The following is a 14,425-nucleotide window of genomic DNA, read 5'->3' as shown; positions in this document are numbered from 1 at the left end:
TTTAAGTGTACATACTAAAAAGAAAGCGACTGCTTTCATTTATTGCTAATATGAGAACAGTACAGCACTTAAAGAGTTTTCTCATTTACCACAAATTATTACTTTAGCAATAAAATTACACAAAGCACAAAACCAGGAAGTTTGTGTCTAACAAGTTTATTTCTACTGTTGTTGTATAAGCCGACACAAACACTGTTACTGATAAAAAGAAAATGAAGTGTGTTTGCCCTGTGACTATGCACAGAGTACAGGAAAGATAAAAGGTAAACACACTTCAAATACTGTTGAAACAGCTTTTGCTCCAAGTACAAAGGCACCTTTTAAACCTATTCAACCTCTATTTAGCAAAATAATGGCAACATAACTGTTTCAAAAATACTTATTAAAAAAAAAAGTCCAATTAAAACACTTCAGCGCACTGCAAGTTATCTCGTGGCAGAGAGACTGAGTAAAAGAATAAATCGAGCAGGTACGAGTTTAATGCATTACTTGATCATATTCAGATTCGCCTGTATATACATGAAGAGGAAGATTTTCATTCTTACAACAGAACAGACTGTAAGTGTGAAATACTATCAAATGTTGACAGACTAAGTGTTTTAAATCCTAACAGCACTACTGTTTAAATGAGCTGAGAGCATCTAGCAAGGAACAGATCACTGTATACATAACTTTTCTCTATTTTTTCCTAACCACGCACAGCAAATCACGATTGGAAACAGCAGGTCAAATGAATTTTAGTCTGAGCAGTAAGGCAGGTAGCATGCTTCCTCGTAAGGCTGTTTTTTCCCCTCTTTCGGTTAAATCCCTATTTTTTACAGCAGGTGTAAGGAAGATTACCACGACTCATTTCAACTCACAGGAATGCCCACCTACTTGCAAAAGCATAGGTTTTGGCTGGTCCAGAGATTTACGTTCATCTGTACTTAACCCCTCTGAACCTTCGGCAGTAATCACGTTGACAGGGTGCCCGCTTGCCACAATCCCTCAAGCACAGTATCTCAGAACAGGTGAGACAAGATCCTTCCTGGCGGTTACGTCACCTGTCACTGATGCGGGTGACACCCTGGCACACACACCTGAGTGTAGGATTCACCTCCTAATGACCAATACTATGCAAAAGCAAACTGAGCAAGAGCAAAACCATAAAAGTCACACTTCTTTGCTAGGAATAAAAGCATCCTACCAACAGAAATACCCATTTTCAAGTACCTAGACAAAAAAAAACACCTTCATTCTGTTAAACAGACACATTTCACAGTACAGCCTTAATCAAAAGCTAATGTTCATGCTAGCTTGATGCAGAAAATTACAGTCTTCTCCTAGATACAAACACAAGCATACACTTCACCACTTCATTCTTCGGGTTATTTTTGCCCATAAAGCACAAACTACTCTAAATTTGCTCTTACAAATGAAGTATTTCCATGAAATACTCATTTTACAGAGAAATGGAGAAAAATGATAGAGCTGGCTAGCCGAAGCCTATCCACAAAACAAACAAAATAAACAAAACAAAACCCCAAAAAACCACACCAAAACCAAACAAACAACAATAAACCCCAGCAAAGCCAGAATGAATCAGCAGTAAATTAGATCTCTTGCTCCATATGCCATTCCTCTTCTTACAGGCCAATGAGCTCTCTTCAGCAAAACCCAGCTTAAAGACCATGGCTGAAAAAAATCTGCAGCCAACCGGCTTTTAAACTGTAGATACAAAATCCCTACCAAAATAAATAAGCAGTTGCTACAGAACTGAGATAAACATTGTTCTTCCTTGTAGATGTATCCAGCTGCAGAAAGACAAAAGCTAGAACAGAAAAAACCCGCTAGCGAGCTGAAATCAGAGCAGCTTTGCAGATATGAAACAAGGTACACATCTAGCTAGGGCTCCATCCTGATGGAAGGGACAGACAAATGACCACCCAGAATTCTAGTGATGACAACAGGGAGAACAGCTAAGTAGGATTCATACCTCTTCACAGTATTCATTAACATTTTCACTTATGACTGCTTTCCTAGTGCCCATTAGTCCTTGCAGACTACATGTCCATAATAAATACATATACACATTTAATTTTCTTAATAGTATTCCAGTACAACTGGCTTTTTTCTAACAAATACCAAGCACAGGGGAGTATATAATAAATCCTGAATGCCTTCAAGTTGCATCCCACAGATGATGAAGAGATTAAACTCCAAAAGGATTTAGGGGACTATGGAGTAATTCTGCATGTCTGTTCACAACCCTTAAAAGCATGTTATACTTCTAAGGGATTATCTTTTGAAAACACTACAACTGAAATATGGTTACAGTAGTCTGTTCTTTTGAATTTTGCAGGCTTGTAATAATTTAATAAGTCAACTGGATAAGCAGCTGTTGATTAGATGGTATACACAACTGTCTGATGACTGTTTCTCTCAGTATTAAAATATCCAAAACCAAAAAATGAAGTTCCTGAAAAAATATAAGCAGTCGATACTGTAAGTATGCTTTGCACATGCTAGATCCTGAACTGCACAAAAGGAACGTTTTAAGCACATTGATAAGGGTCATTTATACCCACAGCTAGAGAGACAGTTTTAGAAAGGTTATTTATAAGCTTTCAAAGAACACACAGGAGTGCACTGTATAAGTGCATTGTTTTATCATAACAAAGCCACAGCTTGCACAACAATTCAATGACTAAATATTAAGGCAGCTATCATTAAAATGCACCACTGACGGAAATATAATATCAACATTAGTTATGTGTATTATTTGCTACTACACTTAAACTCTAAACAGGGGAAGTGCAATGTGCTTTGTATGAACATAAGAAAATAAATGTGCAAAGGAATGGAAAGTGTACTGCACAGATGGTTTGGGGTTTTTTTCTTCTGACCATAGATGCGGTAACTGCAATGACATACTGGCAAAGCTTTGATACATTATCAAAATCTTTCCATTTCTACCCTAGAATATATGCACTTGCACACATACATCATAAACCAAAATAGTCTCACAGAAATACAAGAAGTGTGGAAGTTTATCAGAAGAATGCTCTTCCTGTCTTCTTGCATTAATGGCGTTACCAAATTTACACAACAATTCCTCATGTTCACAACAAAAAACCCCACTCTCTTCAGCTAAGACAAAATCATTTTGTATTACAGATGGCAACAATAAAAACACCAAAAGCTCCGTTCCTGGGATTAACTTCTGTAAAGACTTTTTCAAGTTAAAATCGACCTTGCCCCAGCCAGAACATCCACACTCACGATTCCTTCGCTGTCTTTAGCTCGTAGGATAACTGTTTCTAAAACTCCTACCAGTTTACATGACTTCACTTGGCACCTTGTGGATTTCACATTAAGTCTTATATTTTTCTAGCAGACCAAAATGAAGTTATTTCAGTGTAAGAAAACATGCCCAAGTAGTTGGTAATGCATGGATAAGGGAAAGAAAAAAAGACACCAAGGACTTCAGCAAACAGTAGAGCTCAATGTTACTGATTAAACACAAACATACGATAACATCCTTGGATTTGGGAAGTACAGTGATTATATTACTTGTCTGAGCCACAGTTTCTCCCTCCAACAGATGCCTTTATTTCTCCATTGCCTTCAGCAGAAACAATGTCACCACAGGAATACGATTAGGTTTCACCTGTATTTACAACAGAAGCTGTTGCTAGTGCTACTCATCACCACACCACAATCACCGGCTCAGTTTGCAGGCCAACATGCTTACTCATCATGCCACAGCTTCTTTTGAAAGAAAATTCCCACTATAGTGTACTCCATACATATATATTTACACACACCCCTATCTTTTCTCTGTACATCTTCTCATTTAGGATACCAAGCAAAATAGTTGGAGAGCTCGCCAAAACATCTCTACCATTCCCTAAAGCTCACGTTTCAAAATCCCAGAATAAAAGAGTACGAGGATATTTTTAGACTGTTAGACACCTTCTTTGCTTATATGAAGATGTCTCATGTAAAAGTAACAGAAAAGCTCACCTTCCCTGCATCTGCAGCCAGAACAGAAAGGCTACAGACAACGGTAACAAACTCATTAACCTGTCGGCCCACATTGCTCAAGTAACAGCTGAAGTAATGTAAAAGCACATCACCTGAGGAGTGATGTAGGCATAAGAAATTCTGTTATTCCAAAACTCAGGCCGCCTAAAAATTTCCCCAATCTTTCCATCTGCCACTTTTTCCAAGGGACCAGAGTTTTGGTGGCTGTATTCATAAAAGGCAAACACTAAACATTTCACCAATTTATTTTTTTTTTTTAATCCTAATTGCCTGATAATCCACAGAGTATTTGTACGTTTAATTAAGAGTATCTCGCATCCTGTAGATTACATCACACAATGATGAGTCACTCCCCTCTTAACCCTACCCCCAGTGTTCAGAGTCCTTACAAGCCAGGATTGCTCCACATGAAACGCAATGACCAAATGGGACTGTTCTTCCACAAAACACTGCACTAATTCTCCTGCATTCAGTCTTTCCACTTGAATGGAATAAAAACCCTTTTGAGAACAACAATTCCAATTCCCCCCCCCCCCCCTTTTTTTTCTCAGGCATGCTATGGGACTCCTCAGTGCATGCACAATGCAAATAAGGCGAACTTCCTTTGAAAGAGTGATTAATATGCAAAGACAGCCTGCTTTTTAGTGGGATGTGAAGAACCACCAACAAGCATTTCCAAATTCTGAGGTTTATTCAATTATTTCCAGTGTTTATTTTAAACATAAGATTATGCAATAATACCACACATTAAGACCAATTTGCCAATATTGTGTAAACACCACCAAACTGGCTGTTCATTTTTTGTATCATATTTAAATGCAGCCTTGAACATCCCAGATATGAAGGCAGTGAAAAAAAAATAGGATTTAAATTCTTGAATCCTTAACATATACCAACCTTCACATTAAAAAGACTGCGTTTAAAACCTACTGTAAATAACTGCACTTTTTTTAAAAAAATAATTAGACTGTTGAGGTTTGCTTTTTTTAATAAAACAAGAAAGTTTACACTATTACAAACTGATTTCAGTAACAATTAACTAACTTCTATATGAATTTGCTGCAGTTCCAGTAACATTTAAAGCATTTTTTATATATATAGATATAGTTACTTTTGGACAAGAGGTAGAATATGTAAAACATCCGGAAAAGTCCATTCACATTTGGAGACACCAATTTTCTATTTCCATTGCATAAACTTCTCATCACTATTTTTCATCATTTATCACCAGGTCAACTACACTTCCTATGTGCAACTCAGCCAGGACTGTCCTACGGAAAGGACCTTTCCCGCACCAATATACCATACTCTCCCCAAAATGAGCTCAAAATGTAGCCCAAATATGTTACCTGGCTTATTTCTTACTGTAACCCTTTATTTCACACACTTCCCAACCTTTTCACACAGGTCTAAACACTCCCCTTCACATCTTTGGAAAGATGTTTCAAGTTAACCAACACGGTAAGTTATTATGAAACATAAACCAGTAACTAATAATTAACATCCTTGTTTATGTTAGAGATTCCAAGGTTGATACATATCACTGAGAGAAACAAAAAATGGAAAATTAAAGATTTAAATAAGCATCTATTAGAACTATTTTTATAGCGGTAGCTGTACTAAAAATCACAGAACCATTGATGTTGGAAGAGACCTCTCGAGATCATCTAATCCGACGGGGAAGGCAGCTACAGCAGGTTAGTGAGGGCTCTGTCCAGATGGGGTCTGAATGCCTCCACGGATGGAGGCTCCACAATGTCTCTGGGCAACCTCTTCCAGGACTGGATTTCCTGCATTCCAGTTTGTGCCTGTTGTCTCTTGTCCTGTCACTGGGCATCACTGAGGAACACCTGACTTTCTTCTTCGTTCCCTCCCATCAAGTATTTATCCATACTGACTAAGATCCTTTCAAGTTTCCTCTTTCCCAAGCTAAACAGTCTCAGCCTTTTTCAGCCTCTTCTCATACCAAAGATACTCCAGTCCCTTCACCATCTTTGCAGCCCGTCACTGAACCCTCTCCAGTAAGTCCATATCTTCTTTGTACTGGGGAGCCCAGAACTGGACACAGCGCAACTCCAAAAGTGGCCTCACCAGTGCTGAGTAAATGCATTTTAAGAAAATTGACCTGTTTTTTATACTTTGAAAATCAACAACAAATTATGAAAAGTACCTATCCTGATTTACAAAGACCCAATTGTTGTAACAGTCTTAAAACTTATCTATAAAGAAAAAAATATTTTGATTCAGGATCTTATGAGCCTGATGATTCTAGAACACATAGAACAGTCAAGAGTTTCTTTATATGCATTCTGTCCTGGCAAACAATAACCTGATAAAGTGATAGGCATTTGTTTCAATTCAAACTAAATCAAATGGTCTATCCATTCTAAGAAATTAACCCATTTCAATGGATTTCCACATTATTTTCCACATCATTCTACCAAGACTGTACTAAATCGAGCAACCCTCAATTTTTACAACACAGCCTGCAGATCTCTGTATCTGTCTTGTCATAAGATCTAGGATGCAAATAGCTAAAGGATCAACTACAACACATATCATGTTACTGTCTCTAGCCTAAACTTAATTTTCTTGCATCAGATTTACAGATATAGGGCTTCATACCTGCCATTACAAATTGCTAGTAGAAATAGTTGTAGGATCAGTTTCAGCCATTCTCTGGTTTTGGGTCCCTCTGTGACCTGGCTTTAAGCCAAGTGATGCCAAGCTTACCACTGACTCCTCTGGACAGTCGGAGCCTTCCAGACCTTTAGTTATGCGAACAGGGAAGAAACGCAGAACCTGCACTGTAGAAAGAGTCATCAATTATAGGCTTGAGCTGAAAATCTCTCCCTTATTTGTAAATGTGAGGTCTTATTTTGAACTCACAGTAGTGAGTTGAGACATATTAATCTTCAGGCACAAGCATCTTATTTTCTTCAAATGTAACATGGCTCCCTTCTTTTCTGCTACAAATATGTAGGTCTGCATGATTACTAGATATCCATGCTAAGTACTCATTTTCTAAGTGTGACGGCTTAAGAATTTAGATAACTCATCCAGCTATTAAGTACAGTACTATGTGAATATACCCCACAGCTGCTGCTTCTTCAGAGGAAGACTCTGCTATCTTAAAGCAATTTGCACTTGATTAGCAGGATAAACCTTCCATTGCCAGCTATTCTCCAAAAATCAGCTTTCCCATTAGCAGCTGCCTAAAGATCTGAAGTTATCAGGACAAAGGCTATTGATGCTCTACATTGGTCCAAACAATAGTTTTGCTAGAGTACCCGTAATACATATATATTGCTTGTGATAAAACAACAAAAGCAACCTCAAATGCCAAAGCCCAAAATGAGGTCCAAGAAAATGCTATAATGGAAGCTGCCAGGTAGCCTTGGTCATTTTCAGATACATCATCATCTACCCTCAACATGTTTTGCCACAGGCTTTTCTTTCTTTTATCCTTGGAGGGTGCAGAAGCTGCAAGTATGATTCACCCTATGGACAGCAATTACCTGCCTTCTCATTGTCTTCTTAGACACAGCGGAAGCTACTGGACTTGAACTGTAAGTGAAAAAATATTTTCACCCTAAGCACGTCCTTGATTTTCATCTTCTCCACTTCCTCTGTGCACCTATAAACTAAAACCCACAGAAAAAAAAAATCTCATTCCAGTACGTGGTAGGGACGGTCTCAGACACTTACAAATGCGACGTATCAGAAGGGCCTGAAAGCCTGCCATTTGGCTCTCAGGAACTTCAAAAGGCAACGTTCCTAATGAGCAGCTGCAGTAGGGAAGCTGCATTTCAACACCATGAACTGAAAAGGGCATAATGGCACTACCGCCAAACCCACCTAATTTACATCCCTTTGCATCAGCAAGGGCTTTAAACGATGGTAATGCGTTTTCCTAAACAAAAGAAGAGACAGCCAGCATAGATCTGACCTTCAAATTTGCTTCTGTGATTTTTATGTCTCAAAGTCTATTTGCCTGGTGGCTCTTTTTTTCCTCTCCAGGACTTGAGAGTGTTCTGATGAAAACCGACACACCAAGTGCTATCAAAACATGCGCAAAGGACACCATGCAGGAAAGTGGCGATGCCTGGGAGCTGTAGTTCTCTCCAGACACACCCTCAGCCCAAGTTACTCGCAGACATTCTCCTCTTTACAGAAAGCTATTGTAGTAAGGCCGACCACAATTTTGTTTCCTGATGGTTTCCAAACTTTTCTATTTGCAACCGAGCTGCTTTACTTAATCTCACATTTCAGATCTTCGTGAGGGCATAGAATTGGGAAAACAACAAAGACACCATCTTTTCACTACACCTGAAAAATACTGTTAACAGCCCCCACTTGAATTTTCCTGATAGTTCCCTGCATAAAATCTGTGATACATGCTTTCAAAGGCGGCAGCATCTCACAGTCCGATTACAGAGGCATTTCGGGGAAGTTCATAGCATCTCTCTTACTATTTGCAAGTTGTGAGTTAGAGTACAACAGAATTGTTACCGATAGACCAAATCATGCTGAAGTATACTGCCCTCCAAAACCAACGCTTCAAAAGCCATACAAGAAAACCAAGGAAAAAAACCTAGCATTGTGCACTGTCTACACACACAGTACCACCAGGTGTGTTAAATAATAGGTAAAAATGCAGGGTGGCCTTTTAAATGAGAAAATAAAATGCGCTTTTGTCTCTTACTGAAGCTATTTTTCTGTTCCTTGCAGACTGATGGCAGCAGATGCAGCATCCCCTCCTCCTCCTCCTCCCCCATCAATTGGTTCTGCTTTCCTGCCAGCCAGTGAAGGCAAACCCATGGCATTACCCAAAAAAACAACAACCAACAACCCCAACCCAAAACAAACAAACAAACAAACCCTCCGTAAAAACATGCCATTCTCCATCAACCAGAACCCAATAACTTATACCCAATGGCAGAAAATTCTATCTTCAAAATATGCTTCTGGAGAGGAGCCAAGAAAAGTGAAGGCACTTTCAGTCTGGAAAGCGGCCACAATCTTTAACACTTAAAAACTGGGTATTCATTAAATTACTATTGTATTAAATGTCCTAAAAAAACCAAACCCAAACGAAAACCCACCCCCAAAAAAATGCAACAGTCAAGTCAGGACTTCTCAAGTTCATAGATCAAGAGGATAACGTTTATACAAAATACTCTATATTATTTAAGAAACCGTAGTTCTCAGGATGTATAGGAAAGGAGATGAGCCATCTGTTGTGCCTATAAATCAGCTTCTAAATTACAAGAGAATGTTTTAATTTATTATTAGATTAAATAAATCGTCACTATCACAGGCCACAGGAATACATGCCAAACGTGGAATTATTCTAAAAGACATAAAGGCATGCTTTTGTTCCGAACCTACCACATAACCGTCACTCAGACAACCGTCCCTTCAGGGATTCTTCGCTAATAAACATCTACCTCTCCCCTCCTCTTACATTTAAGCTACTGTAAAGCTGTAGTTAGAGTTTCTTTACTAGCATCATCATAGCTGCTCCCCCTCTTTCACTGACATCTTCAATATCACAGCTTCCAAAGCCCAAAGCAACAGCCTTTCTCCCCCCATTCACAGACCATGGCGAGGTCAGCTGAGAAAAAAAAAAAAAGGCGGCGGCACAAGCTTTAAACAGACCAAAGCATCCTTCAGCATGGGAAGCACAACTGATGCGCTAGGTGCTGCTTTTACCATAAACAGTCTGCTGCTTTGTTCTAGCTTTTTAATATTTTATTTGTTTTTTTTGTGTTCTCCATTTTATGCTGATTTAACAGTCCAGTTCCAGCTGTGCAGCTCCCTAGGCACTCTACACATTCATAATTATTATTATTGGATAAACATGTATTTGAGTGGGGCAACAGATGATACGCAGATAATTTTTCTTTGCTTACTCCCATCTATTTCCCCTGAAAAAAATGCTTTATTCTTCCCTCCCACAGCTGAGAAAGCCTGCGTGAATGTGTCAGAGAGGCGATAGCTACAGGATCACAGATAGTAGTCTGGCATCTTATAATGGTTGAGATCAAGAATGTATGCGGAGACGGTGATTAGAGGGCGTGGCCGAGCCAGATGCAGAGCTGGCTACGGGAAGAACGGGGCTGGAAATGGAACGACAACCCCCCCCTTAATTGTTATATATCCCCTCTAATAAACAGTACTGTAATTTTTTTTATTTTTTTTTTTTTTTATAAAAAGAAGCGATGTAGCGGTGTACATGACATGGGAGCGCTGTGTGTCATTAAGAATGGGCGTTGCGCTGATGTTAAACAGGTGGCTCGATTTGGCAACAGCCTTGAGCACACTGGTGGCAATGGTCCGCCATGCCGGGCACTGGAATTGAGCCAAGAACAAGACAGGAATTGTTACTCCGTTAGTAAAGCTCCAGCAGAAGCAATCGCTTGAGGTGATAAAGAATCACCAGCACGGGAGTTATGGTAGTTAAGGACCGCACCGAGGCGAGGGGTGAGAGCAAGCCGAGCAGCGAGCTCTGCAAGCAGCAAGGCCAGCACTCTGCTCCGGGAGCTACCCCGAGCCCGCGGGGAGCGGGGCAGAGAGCGGCTTCACCCAGGTCACAGCCGGGGCTGCTGCAAGGAAAGGCAGGGACAGCGTGAGGTAGGGCAGCAGGAGCAGCCAGCGCGGGGGCTTTAGGCCACGATGCTCTCAGGGGCCGTGGGATGGGACACGCGCAGCCAGGAGCTAGGGGACACTGCCCTGCCAGCGTGGGGACAGGGCGCTGGGGGCACCCACGGCCCCGCTGCTGGGGGCTGTGGCAGCACAGGTGTGACCGTCACCGTGCCCCGGGCCTTCGCGGCCGTGGGTGACCCCAGGGGCTCACCGGGGCCCCCACCTCCCCCCACGGCAGCATGTGGCCCAATCCTGCACCCCTGGCCCGCAGCACCCCCTGCCTTCCCCGCTGCACTGCCAGCCGTCTTGCTCTCCCTCCGCTTCCCCTCCCCTCTTTTTATTTCTTTTTCCTTTCCTTTTCCTTCCTCTCTCCTTTCTTTTCCTTCTTTCTTCCTTCCATCTTTTTCCTCCTTTCCTTTTATTTTGTTGCCTTTTTCTCCTTCCATTTCCTGTTTTTCTTTTTTCCTTTCTCCTCATTTTTCCTTCCCCTTCCCCCCTTTCCTTCCCCTCTTCCCCTCCCCTCTTCCCCCCTTTCCTTCCCCTCTTCCCTCCCCTCTTCTCCTCCCCTTCCTTCCCTCTTCCCTCCCCTCTTCCCCCCTTTCCTTCCCCTCTTCCCCTCTCCCTCTTCCCCCCTTTCCTTCCCTCTTCCCCCCCTTCCCCCCTTCCTTCCCCTCTTCCCTCCCCTCTTCCCCCTTCCTCCCCTCTTCCCCTCCCCTCTTCCCCCCCTTTCCTTCCCCTCTTCCCCTCCCCTCTCCCCTCTTCCCCTTCCCCTCCTTCCCCCTTCCCCTCCCCTCTTCCCCCCTTCCTCCCCTCTCCCCTTCCTCCCCCTCTTCCCTTCCCCTCTTCCCCTCCCCTCTTCCCCCCCTTTCCTTCCCCCCTCTTCCCCTCCCCTCTTCCCCCCTTCCTTCCCCCTTCTTCCCCTCTTCCCTCCCCTCTTCCCCCCTTCCTTCCCCTCTTCCTCCCCTCTTCCCCTCCCCCTTCCTTCCCCTCTTCCCCTCCCTTCCCCCTTCCTTCCCTCTTCCCCCCTCTTCCCCCCTTCCTTCCCCTCTCCCTCTTCCCCCCCTTTCCTTCCCCTCTTCCCCTCCCCTCTTCCCCCCTTTCCCCTTCCCCTCTTCCCCTCCCCTCTTCCCCCTTTCCTTCCCCCTCTTCCCCTCCCCCTCTTCCCCCTTCCCCTCTTCCCTCTTCCCCCTTCCTTCCCCCCTTTCCTTCCCCTCTTCCCCTCCCCTCTTCCCCCCCTTTCCTTCCCCTCTTCCCCCTCCCCCTCTTCCCCCTTCCTCCCCTCTTCCCCCTTCCCTTCCCCCTCTTCCTTCCCCTCTTCCCCTCCCCTCTTCCCCCTTCCCCCTTTCCCCTCCCCTTCCCCTCCCTTCCTCCCCCCTTTTCCCCCCTTCCTCCCCCTTCTTCCCCTTTCCCCCCCTTCCTTCCCCTTTCCCCTTTCCCCCCTTTCCTTCCCCTCTTCCTCCCCCTCTTCCCCCTCTTCCCCCTTTCCTTCCCCCTCTTCCCTCCCCTTTCCTTCCCCCCTTCCTTCCCCTCTTCCCCCTTCCCCCTTTCCTTCCCCTCTTCCCCTCCTTTCCTTCCCCTCTTCCCTTTCCCCTTCCTTCCTTTCCCTTCCCCTTTCCTTCCCCCTTTCCTTCCCCCTTTCCTTCCCCCTTTTCCTTCCCCCTTCCCTTCCCCCTTTCCCCCTTTCCTTCCCCCTTCTTCCCCCCTTTCCTTCCCCCTTTCCTCCCTTTTCCCCCCTTTCTTCCCCTTTTCCCCCCTTTCCTTCCCTTCCTTCCCCTTTCCCCCCCTTCTTCCTTCCCCCTTTTCCCCCCCTTTCCTTCCCCCTTCTTCCCCTTTCCCCCTTTCCTTCCCCTTTCCCTTCCCCCCTTTCCTTCCCCTCTTCCCTTCCCCCTTTCCTTCCCCTTCTTCCCCCTTCCTTCCCCCTTTCCTTTCCCCCCTCTTCCCCCCTTTCCTTCCCCTTCTTCCCCCTTTCCCCCCCTTCTTCCCTCTTCCCCCTTTCCCCCCTTCCTTCCCCTCTTCCCCCTTCTCCCCTCTTCCCTCCCCCTTTCCCCCTTCCCTCTCCCTCTTCCCCCCTTTCCCCCCTTTCCCCTTCCCCTCTTCCCCTTCTTCCCCCCTTTCCCCCTTCCCCTCCTTCCCCCTCTTCCCTCCCCTCTTCCCCCCTTTCCCTCCCCTCCTTCCCCCCTTTCCCCTCTCCCCTCTTCCCCCCTTTCCTCCCCTCTTCCCCTCTTCCCCCCCTTTTCCTTCCCCTCTTCCCCCCTTTCCTTCCCCTCTTTCCCCCCTTTCCTTCCCCTCTTCCCCCTTTTCCTTCCCCTCTTCCCCCTTTTCCTTCCCCTCTTCCCCCTCTTCCCCCTTTTCCTTCCCCTCTTCCCCCTCTTCCTTCCCCTCTTCCCCCTCTTCCTTCCCCTCTTCCCCCCCTTTCCTTCCCCCTCTTCCCCCCTTTCCTTCCCCCTTTCCCCCCTTTTCCTTCCCCTCTTCCCCCTCTTCCCCCCTTTCCTTCCCCTCTTCCCCCTCTTCCCCCCTTTCCTTCCCCTCTTCCCCCCTTTCCTTCCCCTCTTCCCCTCTTCCCCCCTTTCCTCCCCTCTTCCCCCCCCTCTTCCCCCCCTCTTCCCCCCTTTCCTCCCCCTCTTCCCCCCCTTTCCTCCCCCTCTTCCCCCTCTTCCCCCTCTTCCTTCCCCTCTTCCCCCCCTTCCTTTCCCTTGCCCCCCCTTCCTCTCCCTTCTTCCCCCCCCTCCTTTCCCCTTGCCCCCCCTTCCTCTCCCTCTTTCCCCCCCTTTCCTTCCCCCTTCCTTCCCCCCTCCTTTCCCTTGCCCCCCCTTCCTCTCCCTCTTTCCCCCCTTTCCTTCCCCCTTCCTTTGCCTTTTTTCCTTTCTATTTCCCTCCCCCCTTTTTTCCCTTCCTTTTTCTCCTCTTTTTTTTTTTTTTCCTCTCCCCCCCCCCCCCCCCCCCTTTTTTTTGGTGTGTGTGGTTTTGGCTGGTTTTTTCCGACAGCTGCTGTAACCGCCGCCCCGCGCGCAGCCGCCCGCCGCAGCCCCAGCCCCGCACACGCACCGCTCGCAGGCGGGAGGGCGGCGGGGGGGGGGGGGCGGGGGGCGCCCCCGCGGCGCAGCAGCATCCCCCGACACTCACAATGAAGCCGCGGCGACAACGCGGACCCGCCGCCTCGCCCGGCGACACACGAACACAGCGCACGTCGCCCCCTCCCCGCTCCGCTCGCCCCCTCCGCCTCCCACCTCCATTGTCTGCGATGCACGGGCGCACCGAGAGCCCCCCCGGGGGGGTGGGGGGGGGGGGCTGGGGGCGATTCCTCCTGTCGCACCCCACCGACAGCGACACCGGAGCGCAGCCGCCCGCTCCCACCCTTCTCCCCCCCTCCTGTCAGATTTGTCACATTCGCAGCGCCCCGGTCCACCGTCCCCTCTGCGCGGACACCCGCCGCCACAGCCCCGGGCGCGGCTCGGGGGCGGGGGGGACCCCACCACGGGCTGTGCCCCCCCGGCGCTGGGCAGCGGGGCCCGCCCGACCCCATTGTTCGCACCCGGCCCCCCCCGCCCCGGCCGTACCTGCGGCTCCGAGCAACACCAGCGTCCAGGGCAGCAGGGCGGCTAGCAGCATCGCAGCCGGCGGAGGGGCACAGCGCGCCGCTCGCGAAATACCTTCTTCCTACCGGTCAGAGGAAACGCAGGTGGCTTCTTTTATATTTTAATTTTTAATTCTCTTCCCCTAATTCTCTTTTTTTTTTTTTTCTTTTTCCTTC

The 14,425-nt window shown here is 46.1% G+C and overlaps 1 protein-coding gene across 8 annotated transcripts in view; it reads right to left on the bottom strand.

The window, feature by feature from the left end:
* The window catches only part of NCAM1 (neural cell adhesion molecule 1), a 150,130-nt gene extending 135,711 nt beyond the window's left edge, over positions 1-14,419 (bottom strand). For all 8 annotated transcript variants that reach the window (XM_055728556.1, XM_055728558.1, XM_055728561.1 and 5 more), the window contains exon 1: positions 14,232-14,419. In XM_055728556.1, the coding sequence (XP_055584531.1) occupies positions 14,232-14,283 (52 nt within the window). In that variant the 5' untranslated portion in view covers positions 14,284-14,419. The remainder of the gene's footprint in view (positions 1-14,231) is intronic.
* Positions 14,420-14,425: the final 6 nt, after the last annotated feature.

The sequence above is a fragment of the Falco cherrug genome, chromosome 17, assembly GCF_023634085.1.
Source record: "Falco cherrug isolate bFalChe1 chromosome 17, bFalChe1.pri, whole genome shotgun sequence".
Lineage (NCBI taxonomy): Eukaryota > Metazoa > Chordata > Aves > Falconiformes > Falconidae > Falco > Falco cherrug.
This window is presented reverse-complemented; position numbering and strand designations above follow the sequence as displayed.